At 47.5% G+C, this 11,740-nt stretch overlaps 1 protein-coding gene across 1 annotated transcript; it reads left to right on the top strand.

The window, feature by feature from the left end:
• The first annotated feature begins 12 nt into the window (after positions 1-12).
• Positions 13-3,388, top strand: LOC142073361 (uncharacterized). The gene is made up of 2 exons (XM_075132930.1): positions 13-2,398; positions 2,786-3,388. Exons 1-2 carry the CDS (start codon positions 1,816-1,818, stop codon positions 2,947-2,949), a joined length of 747 nt encoding a protein of 248 aa, XP_074989031.1. The 5' UTR covers positions 13-1,815; the 3' UTR covers positions 2,950-3,388.
• Positions 3,389-11,740: the final 8,352 nt, after the last annotated feature.

Below are 11,740 nucleotides of genomic sequence, written 5' to 3'. Positions count from 1 at the left end.
CAAAACCCCCAAAAACAGACTTTACATTTCTGATATTTCTAATGTAAAAAAGAAAAAAGCCTTTGACTTTCTCATATATAATAAAAATCAGTACAGGGGGAAAAAAAGTATAGTGTCTGATTTTTCAGTAGTGCTGACATCAATGGTAGCTGCAACTCTTCTGAAAAATCAAGCTGTTAATCCTTAGTATACTTGTCTATCATACCAAATATAAGTGGTTAAGAACGAGGGGGGATTTGATAGCTGCTTTCAACTACCTGAAAGGAGGTTCCAAAGAGGATGGCTTTAGACTGTTCTCAGCAGTAGTAGATGACAGAACAAGGAGTAATGGTCTCAAGTTGCAGTTTGGGAGGTTTAGGAAAAACTTTTTCACTAGGAAAGTGGCGAAGCACTGGAATGGGTTACCTAGAAAGGTGGTGGAATCTCCTTCCTTAGAGATTTTTAAGGTCAGGCTTGACAAAGCCCTGGCTGGGATGATTTAGTTGGGGATTGGTCCTGCTTTGAACAGAGGGTTGGACTAGATGACCTCCTGAGGTCCCTTCCAACCATGATATTCTATGACTCTATGAATTCAAAATAGAAAAGCTTTTGCTGCAGCACTGGATTACATCTGGATCCAAGAAAGTAGGGCCCATTGTCAGGAGAAGGGGATGTTGATGGAAGAGTGAGATGTCAGTGTAAAATGAAGTAGTATGAATATGTAACCAACAGCCTCACTGGAGACAGTGGGCCAGATCCTTAGCCTTTGTAAAACAGCACAGCTCCATTGATTTCAACAGCACAACCCTGATTCATACCAAATGAGCATCTGGCCCAATCAATTCTTCCAAAATGCCCAGTCAAATAAACAGAAGTGATTGTGGGATTGGGAGGAGGGGAGTTAAAGATCGTAATGTAATGATCCTTGTTAGACTTTCCAGTGCTGACAGAAGGGAGGATTTGCCTCTGGCTCTCTGCTTTCTCTTTATCTTCTTGAGTACATGGGAAAAGTCAGTTCCACTGACCTGTGTCTGAAATCCTTGGAGCTGTCTGACAAAATAGGGTTGTTGAGTCACTTTATGCTAAGTGCATTGCCCAGCTGAACACAACATTCTGCACTGCTTGGACAGCCTCCCACTGTGGGTCAGAGGCAGGACAGTGGGTTGGTCACTATAAGGTACTGTAATTTGCTTGTTTTTCTCCCCATTCCTATTTGTTGCCCCTGCTGCTACCAAGAAGTAACTAACACACACATCCCCACTCATTTGCCCTGCAGCACTGAGGTGCAGACACTTACTTCTAATATCCATTGCAGATTAGCTGCTCAGTTAATACAGAGAAATACTTCTGTCTGTGATGTGATATCAGCATTAGGCCAGGGAGAATGCTTTTCCAGCTTTGATCATTACAGTATATGATAGAAGGGGGAAATAAATCAATCCACCTCCGACTCCCTCCTCCCAGGCAGATGTGTCACTTAGCCCTGGTCTACACTAGGACTTTAGGTCGAATTTAGCAGCGTTAAATCGATTTAAACCTGCACCCGTCCACACAATGAAGCCCTTTATTTTGACTTAAAGGGCTCTTAAAATCGATTTCCTTACTCCACCCCTGACAAGTGGATTAGCGCTTAAATCGACGTTGCCGGCTCGAATTTGGGGTACTGTGGACACAATTCGATGGTATTGGCCTCCGGGAGCTATCCCAGAGTGCTCCATTCTGACCGCTCTGGACAGCACTCTCAACTCAGATGCACTGGCCAGGTAGACAGGAAAAGAACCGCGAACTTTTGAATCTCATTTCCTGTTTGGCCAGCGTGGCAAGCTGCAGGTGACCATGCAGAGCTCATCAGCACAGGTGACCATGATGGAGTCCCAGAATCGCAAAAGAGCTCCAGCATGGACCGAACGGGAGGTACGGGATCTGATCGCTGTTTGGGGAGAGGAATCCGTGCTATCAGAACTCCGTTCCAGTTTTCGAAATGCCAAAACCTTTCTGAAAATCTCCCAGGACATGAAGGACAGAGGCCATAACAGGGACCCGAAGCAGTGCCGCGTGAAACTGAAGGAGCTGAGGCAAGCCTACCAGAAAACCAGAGAGGCGAACAGCCGCTCTGGGTCAGAGCCCCAAACATGCCGCTTCTATGATGAGCTGCATGCCATTTTAGGGGGTTCAGCCACCACTACCCCAGCCGTGTTGTTTGACTCCTTCAATGGAGATGGAGGCAATACGGAAGTAGGTTTTGGGGACGAAGAAGATGATGATGAGGAGGAGGTTGTAGATAGCTCACAGCAAGCAAGTGGAGAAACCGGTTTTCCCGACAGCCAGGAACTGTTTCTCACCCTAGACCTGGAGCCAGTACCCCCCGAACCCACCCAAGGCTGCCTCCTGGACTCAGCAGGTGGAGAAGGGACCTCTGGTGAGTGTACCTTTTAAAATGCTATACATGGTTTAAAAGCAAGCATGTGAAAGGATTACTTTGCCCTGGCATTTGCGGTTCTGCCTTTGCAAAAGGTTTCTGGGGAGGGCAGCCTTATTTCGTCCTTCATGGTAGGACACTTTACCACTCCAGGCCAGTAACACGTACTCGGCAATCACTGTAGAACAAAGCATTGCAGTGTATGTTTGCTGGCATTCAACCAAAATCCGTTCACGTGGTGGGAGGAGGCAAAATGCGACCTTGTAACGAAAGCACATGTGCTATGTATGTAATGTTAACAGCAAGGTTTACCCTGAAAGAGTGTAGCGACTGTTTTATAAAATGTGTCTTTTTAAATACCGCTGTCCCTTTTTTTTTCTCCACCAGCTGCATGTGTTTCAATGATCACAGGATCTTCTCCTTCCCAGAGGCTAGTGAAGCTTAGAAAGAAAAAAAAACGCACTCGCGATGAAATGTTCTCCGAGCTCATGCTGTCCTCCCACACTGACAGAGCACAGACGAATGCGTGGAGGCAAATAATGTCAGAGTGAAGGAAAGCACAAAATGACCGGGAGGAGAGGTGGAGGGCTGAAGAGAGTAAGTGGTGGGCTGAAGAGAGTAAGTGGCGGGCTGAAGACAGGGCTGAAGCTCAAAGGTGGTGGCAGCGTGATGAGAGGAGGCAGGATTCAATGCTGAGGCTGCTGCAGGACCAAACCAGTATGCTCCAGTGTATGGTTGAGCTGCAGCAAAGGCAGCTGGAGCACAGACTGCCACTGCAGCCCCTCTGTAACCAACCGCCCTCCTCCCCAAGTTCCATAGCCTCCACACCCAGACGCCCAAGAACGCGGTGGGGGGGCCTCCGGCCAACCAGCCACTCCACCACAGAGGATTGCCCCAAAAAAAGAAGGCTGTCATTCAATAAATTTTAAAGTTGTAAACTTTTAAAGTGCTGTGCTTAAAGTGCTGTGTGGCATTTTCCTTCCCTCCTGCACCACCCCTCCTGGGATACCTTGGTAGTCATCCCCCTATTTGTGTGATGAATGAATAACGAATGCATGACTGTGAAGCAGCAATGACTTTATTGGCTCTGCAAGCAATGATTAAAGGGAGGAGGGGACGGTGGTTAGCTTACAGGGAAGTAGAGTGAACCAAGGGGTGGGGGGGTTAATCAAGGAGAAACAAACAGAACTTTCACACCGTAGCCTGGCCAGTCATGAAACTGGTTTTCAAAGCTTCTCTGATGCGTACCGCGCCCTCCTGTGCTCTTCTAACCGCCCTGGTGTCTGGCTGCGCGTAACCAGCAGCCAGGCGATTTGCCTCAACCTCCCACCCCGCCATAAACGTCTCCCCCTTACTCTCACAGATATTGTGGAGCACACAGCAAGCAGTAATAACAGTGGGAATATTGGTTTCGCTGAGGTCTAAGCGAGTCAGTAAACTGCGCCAGCGCGCCTTTAAACGTCCAAATGCACATTCTACCACCATTCTGCACTTGCTCAGCCTGTAGTTGAACAGCTCCTGACCACTGTCCAGGCTGCCTGTGTACGGCTTCATGAGCCATGGCATTAAGGGGTAGGCTGGGTCCCCAAGGATACATATAGGCATTTCAACATCCCCAACAGTTATTTTCTGGTCTGGGAATAAAGTCCCTTCCTGCAGCTTTTGAAACAGACCAGAGTTCCTGAAGATGCGAGCATCATGCACCTTTCCCGGCCATCCCACGTTGATGTTGGTGAAACGTCCCTTGTGATCCACCAGAGCTTGCAGCACTATCGAAAAGTACCCCTTGCGGTTTATGTACTCGCCGGCTTGGTGCTCCGGTGCCAAGATAGGGATATGGGTTCCGTCTATAGCCCCACCACAGTTAGGGAATCCCATTGCAGCAAAGCCATCCACTATGACCTGCACATTTCCCAGGGTCACTACCCTTGATATCAGCAGATCTTTGATTGCGTGGGCTACTTGCATCACAGCAGCCCCCACAGTAGATTTGCCCACTCCAAATTGATTCCCAACTGACCGGTAGCTGTCTGGCATTGCAAGCTTCCACAGGGCTATCGCCACTCGCTTCTCAACTGTGAGGGCTGCTCTCATCTTGGTATTCATGCGCTTCAGGGCAGGGGAAAGCAAGTCACAAAGTTCCATGAAAGTGCCCTTATGCATGCGAAAGTTTCGTAGCCACTGGGAATCGTCCCAGACCTGCAACACTATGCGGTCCCACCAGTCTGTGCTTGTTTCCCGAGCCCAGAATCAGCGTTCCACAGCATGAACCTGCCCCATTAGCACCATGATGCATGCATTGTCAGGGCCCATGCTTTCAGAGAAATCTGTGTCCATGTCCTGATCACTCACGGGATCGTGCTGACGTCGCCTCCTCGCCCGGTATCGCGTTGCCATGTTCTGGTGCTGCATATACTGCTGAATAATGCGTGTGGTGGTTAATGTGCTCCTAATTGCCAAAGTGAGCTGAGCGGGCTCCATGCTTGCCGTGGTATGGCGTCCGCACAGAAAAAAGGCGCGGAACGATTGTCTGCCATTGCTCTGACGGAGGGAGGGGCGACTGACGACACGGCTTACAGGGTTGGCTTCAGTGAGCTAAAATCAACAAAGGGGGTGCCTGTACATCAAGGAGTATTTCAGGCAGGACTGCACGGAGGGTTCCAATAAGAAATGGTGCACCTAAGTTATCGTTGTTATTGGAACAAGGAGGTTAGCCTGGCCTCTGATTGATACATGGCTAGATTTACCTCACTGCACCTTCTCTGTGAGTGACTGCAGTGTGACCTAGAGGAATGAGTCCCCTAGACAGGGGAGGAGGCAAATGAGTACAAAACAAATCTGGTCTATTTCTTGTTTTGACCCACTCCATCTATCTTTTACATCTTTGGCTGGCAGCAGACGGTGCAGAAGGACTGCATGCCATCCACATCTCATGGCTGCTCGGCAGAAGATGGTACAGTACGACTGCTAGCCATCCCCATCTCTTGCCTGCCTGGCAGAAGATGGTACAGTACGACTGCTAGCAGTCCGTATCGCCTGCCCGCTCACCATAAGACGGTTCAATAGGACTGACTGCAGGACTAAAGAGAATGACCTGGTCAAGTCACTCCAAATTTAGTCCCTGCGCCCATGTCTGCCCAGGCGCTCCCAGCCGACGTGGCCAGGAGCACCTCGGACACGACGAGGACGACTACCAATCGTATTGCACCGTCTGCTGCCAGAAGGCAATGGGTTGCTGCTACTGTGCAGCAAAGCCGTACCGCGTCTGCCAGCACCCAGGAGACATAGGGTGACAGTTACCTGAGCAGGCTCCATGCTTGCTGTGGTATGGCGTCTGCACAGGTAACTCAGGAAAAAAGGCGCGAAATGATTGTCTGCCCTTGCTTTCACGGAGGGAGGGAGGGAACGGGGGCCTGACGACACGTACCCAGAACCACCCGCGACAATGTTTTAGCCCCATCAGAGTGCTCCATTGTGACTGCTCTGGACAGCACTCTCAGATGCCCGATTGTTTGCCATTGCTCTGACGCTGGGAGGGGCGCTTACAGGGTTGGCTTCAGGGAGCTAAAATCAACAAAGGGGGTGGCTTTACATCAAGGAGTATTTCAGGCAGGACTTCACGGAGGGTTCCAATAAGAAATGGTGCACCTAAGTTATTGTCCTTATTGGAGCAAGAAGGTTAGCCTGGCCTCTGATTGATACATGGCTAGATTTACCTCGCTGCACCTTCTCTGTAAGTGACTGCAGTGTGATCTAGAAGAATGAGTCCCCTAGACAGGGCGGGGGGGGAAGCAAATGAGTACAAAACAAATCTGGTCTATTTCTTGTTTTGATCCACTCCATCTATCTTTTGCATCTTTGGCTGGCAGCAGACGGTGCAAAAGGACTGCATGCCATCCACATCTCATGGCTGCTCGGCAGAAGATGGTACAGTATGACTGCTAGCAGTCCGTATCGCCTGCCCGCTCACCATAAGACGGTTCAATAGGACTGACTGCAGGACTAAAGAGAATGACCTGGTCAAGTCACTCCAAATTTAGTCCCTGTGCCCATGTCTGCCCAGGCGCTCCTGATCGACCTCACAGAGGCGACCAGGAGCACCTCAGACATGACGATGACGGCTACCAGTCGTACTGTACCGTCTGCTGCCACAAGGCAAGGGGTTGCTGCTACTGTGTAGCAATGCCGTACCACGTCTGCCAGCACCCAGGAGACATAGGGTGACGGTTACCTGAGCGGGCTCCATGCTTGCCATGGTATGGCGTCTGCACAGGTAACTCAGGAAAAAAGGCGCGAAATGATTGTCTGCCCTTGCTTTCACGGGGGGAGGGAGGGAACGGGGGGCTGACGATATGTACCCAGAACCACCCGCGACAATGTTTTAGCCCCGTCAGGCATTGGGATCTCAACCCAGAATTCCAATGGGCAGCGGAGACTGCGGGAACTGTGGGATAGCTACCCACAGTGCAACGCTCTGGAAGTCGACGCTTGCCTCGGTACTGTGGAAGCGCTCCGCCGAGTTAATGCACTTAATGCACTTAGAGCATTTTCTGTGGGGACACACACACTCGAATTTATAAAACCGATTTCTAAAAAACCGACTTCTATAAATTCGACCTTATTCCGTAGTGTAGACATACCCTTGGAGAATCCAGTACCAAGAATAAAGAAAGATACCAATTAAAAAAGCAAGTGTTTTCTGTTTTGTAGAATTGGGTTTGTTGTTTGATGGGTTACATTTTCAAAATGATTGGGGTGAGGAGCAAGGGGAGGGAGGGTGTTCCTACATCATGTTATCCAGTAATAATAATGCCTTCCTCTTATCTAGCTCTTTTCATCAGAGTAATGGGATTACAGCATAGAGAGATTTCAGAGTAACAGCCGTGTTAGTCTGTATTCGCAAAAAGAAAAGGAGTACTTGTGGCACCTTAGAGACTAACCAATTTATTTGAGCATAAGCAATGAAGTGAGCTGTAGCTCACGAAAGCTTATGCTCAAATAAATTGGTTAGTCTCTAAGGTGCCACAAGTACTCCTTTTCTTTTAGCATAGAGAGAGGAGAAGTTGCTGTTGCCACCCTTTGCTAAGCAGCCCAAAAGCAACATAATTTCTGTATATTGGATAGTTTCTCTTTTACAGTTGACTGCATGATTCACAAGCAGATTCATACTACGTTTTGGCACCATGAGGAGATGGTGAGCCATGTGTCACGGAAAGTTGGAACGGACCTGAAGTTTAGTAAATGGAATAGATTAAGGGGATGGCCATAAAAAAAATCCAGCAAAAATCAGGAGGCATGGAAATTAACTCCTGTTAAACCATGTATGATATAGCAGGGGGGAAAATATTTTCAGGCTTTATTGTCTCTTCTTTGCATCCCTTATGCTCAATGGCTGCTGCACAGCAAAAGACAGCTGCAGGATAGTTTCTCATAAATGAGTAAAGATTGGTCATGAGATCGAACTAATGTTTGAAATGGGAGGGGGGATGCATTGCTGCTTGGGGATGGGAGGAGAAGTTTTTGGTCAATACTTGTTATTTAGCAGAGCTGTAAAATAGCTAGGTGGCCTAGATTTGTGGTTCAGCTGAACCCAGCTCTACAGGATAAAGGCCCGATCCTACAAGGTTCTGTGTGCCCTCAATTTCCACTAAAAGTATTTCAGTGGAATGGTCATTTGGCTGTGCTTTCATTATTTATCCACACTAAAACAGCCTTAGCTGAGGGAGGCCCCCATCCCCCATTCAAGTATCTCATAGCTCATTGGTTATTGCGCTTTCCTGAGAAGTGAGAGAGTCCAGTTTGAATCCTTTTTCTCCTTCTAGCAGAGAGGAGGAATTGAATGTGGATCTCCCACATCCCCAGGCAGTTGCTCTAACCACTAGGCTAAAAGTTATAAGGTGGGCACCTCTTCCTCATGGGTTTTGAATGGTACCTGATGTGGTCAGCATGCTCAGAAGCTGTCGATTGGCTTGGGTCCCAATCTAGGCAGCTGAACACCTAGCTGCCTGCCCCTGCTTCATGAATCTCAATGCGTCTGGGGTGAGAGAGAGACATCTGGATGTCTAGAGAGGGAAGTAGTAACATGCATGCCCTGGGGTCTAAAATTTGGTGCCTGTGAAACTTTTACAGTGAAAAGTTAGGCACCGGGTGAGTTTAGGTGCCTGTAGCTAAGCAGGGTTGCATGCCTCGCAGTGGTGCCGTGTGGAAGACGAAGGCACCTAACTCTGGAGTTCAGGCACTGAAATTGCTTCATGGCTCTTGCTCAGACTGCCTGAGCTGGTGGGAAGGGAGCAGTGGAGGAAGTGCTAAGCACTGAAGCCCTTAAGGTGGAATTTCTTTACACAAGGAAAAGCAAATACATTGAAGTACCAAGGGCGGCAACAGGCTCAGTAAGAATAAACAGTGTGAAGGGGGAGTTAGACAAATACTTCCCTGCTGATAAACAAACCTAACAGGCAGTGTAACTGTGTCACAGCTCAAAGAAAGGTATGAACCCACCTTGGGCTACTTGCCCCTTTATCTTCCTCAAAGCTTCCTGTGTAACATGCTGGCAACCTGCAAGCCCCAGGTAGGCAATGAGCTGGCACCCAACCTGACAGGAGGGGTCTAATCTGAGCTTTCTGTCTGTGCCTTGTTTTATATCAGAAATACAAATGCTGTTTTTAACCATTTAAACAACCCTGCCCCCACGCACAAACCTCTACCAAAAATTCAAAGGTGCCTTTGCAGCTGCACCTCTTGCCTGAATTGTGAGAGGCAGCCCAGAATTCTGAACAAGGCAAAACAATGTGGTTACAGCAGAGTTCAGCTCAGCAGGAGAGAGCTGCAGGCCTGGGCTGCTTTCTGAGAGGATTTGTTCACCTACCAAATTAGCTGCATTTGTAGCAGCACAAGTAGGGAGCTCCCTAATGGTGTATGGGGTAATGATGGATCACCCTCCATGGATGGGAGCAGAAGCAGTTATAGGGAGCAGTGAATCACAGGTTTAGATGGGACATAGAGTAAAGATGGTAATTTTAGTGGAACAAATCTAATTTTTAAAAGGGCTGCCCTGCTGTGCACCAGCATATGTTTGAAAAAACGTCTAGTTCTGTCCCGTGGTTTGTAGATGGCAGGAGTGCAGATGAGCGCTGCAGGGAAACCTTTCCTAATGCAGAGAAGCCTAGGGAGGAGCCCGGAATCTCTTGCCTCCATATGTTAATTTAGCTATTTGATTTTGCATAGAGTCACTGGGGGCCTAAAAACCTGGCAGCCACTCCTCAATGGATGGGTTTCATAAATGCACTGAGAGCTTCCTTCAGTTTGTAAACATTTGTCAGCTCTCATACCATATGGCAACTGTTCCCCTACTGGAGAAGCTCTCCCACCTTTTCTCTGATCTGTGCAGGAAGCTGTTTCGTGAAGCATTAGTTCCTTGCAGAAAACTGCAGAGAGGTTCACCCAACCCTTGCCCAGTGCTGATTTTCTCAGTAGGTTGTTAAGGCCCAATCTGTAATCAACACCAGATATGGTGTCACTTGTGATCTTTACATAATGCTTTGTCTAGCCTCAAACACTCAATTACAATATACTTGCTGCACAAGAAAAACCTGTCCTGTCCTCCCACCATGGGTAAGTATTGTAGAGTTTAAGCAAGGGTAGTGTTCAGGGGGGATTGCTGTCTTAGGTAGGGGTCAATGATACAAGGAGGGGTGAGAACCACTAACCGAGAATGGCCTCCAGAAGTTTGTTTTTCAGGACAGCAAATGGAGCTTAGGGAGAGAGATTCCAGGTCCATGAACATTCAATGACTTTGGTCCATGACTAGGGCACCTAGGTCCTATGTACCTGTTTTCTATTTCAGGTTAGTTCAGGACAGACTTCCACTCAGGGGAGGATTTACCTAGTGTCTTTTCTGTTCTCTCACTTGAAAGGAGAGATTGTCTAATATCTGTGTGAGCATGTGTGTATCCGCACACGCCCCTTAAGTAATGAAGAGAAAGAAATAAAGAATACAAGGGTTTAGTTTGTCAGAGTTTGGTTAGCTATCTCTGTAGGAGACGCCTGAAGCCATCAGATTGTGGGTGCATCTAGGGAGTGTATTTCAGGTATCCACAGAGATAGAATTGTGTGCAAGTGCAGTTCAAAAGACTCTAGATCTACAGTTCACCTTAAACTCACGCACTTTTGAAGATGAAATAATCTTACTGAATAATGTTCTCTAAAAATAATTTAGCTGCTTCTCTGCATTCTGAGAGGCTATTTCTGAAATATGTGCTGTATTTCTTGACACACAAAGTACTGGCAAAAAGAAAAGGAGGACTTGTGGCACCTGCATCCGATGAAGTGAGCTGTAGCTCACGAAAGCTTATGCTCAAATAAATTTGTTAGTCTCTAAGGTGTCACAAGTCCTCCTTTTCTTTTTGCGGATACATACTAACATGGCTGCTACTCTGAAACAAAGTACGGGCTAGCTTCTAGGAAAGTCTTTTCCATGGAATTTCCAGCCCAATTTCTACATCAGAGTAGTGTTCATGCGGCTTACTAGAAACTTGTAAGATACACCGAATGCAAGTCATCTTGCATCTATCAACATCCTAACCTTGAAGAAAAAACATGTGTTGAGGAAAGATACCTCCATTCTAATACAACCCTGCCTGCATGTTAATGGCATTCTGCCCAGGCATACAGTTGAAGTTATCCTAGATTTGCATATCCACAACTCACGTCATTTTGCTAAGATCACTGAACATGTGTAGAGCCTGATTCTGCAAATACTTAAGCATGTGGGTAACTGAGTGCACTGAAGTGAGTGGAACTAATCATGTAACTAAGGTTACTCATGTGTCAAGGTTAACTGGATTGAATCCTTAATCTAATTCTCAGAGAGCCCAGAAAGTAAGAGGCCGCTCACTGCTCAGTCTGTTTTATGTTACAAAGATTCACTGCCAAATTAAAAATCACAGTTCGCAAAGAAGTAACTTTTCAAACATTTTACTTGGGCATTCACAGCTATACATCAAATACTTGCTGCTTGCTTTTCTTAGTCAATATTGCCCTCTGCTGAGTGAAATGAGTAGAACTGTGGCTGCTGCTACACCAGGCATTGTAATGTTCTACTTCCATATCCTTTGAGATAAAATCACCAAAAGAAAGATTGTGTGTGACGGGGTGGCACTCACCCCTTGAATACCTCCTACTGGCTTGGTGAGATACTGCAATCTTTTCCCCACTCCTAACGGTCCCTATAAGTTGCAGACCTCGCTAGGTTGGTCTTCAGTGGCTTAGCCCTCTGGCCAAGTCACATACACGAACCCCTTCCAGGATAGCAAAGTGTTCACCAAATTGTCTGTCCCCGCCAGG

The sequence above is a fragment of the Caretta caretta genome, chromosome 10 (genome assembly GCF_965140235.1).
Source record: "Caretta caretta isolate rCarCar2 chromosome 10, rCarCar1.hap1, whole genome shotgun sequence".
NCBI classification, from domain to species: Eukaryota; Metazoa; Chordata; order Testudines; family Cheloniidae; genus Caretta; species Caretta caretta.
Note: the sequence above shows the minus strand (reverse complement) of the source record. Positions and strands in the feature narration are given on the sequence as shown.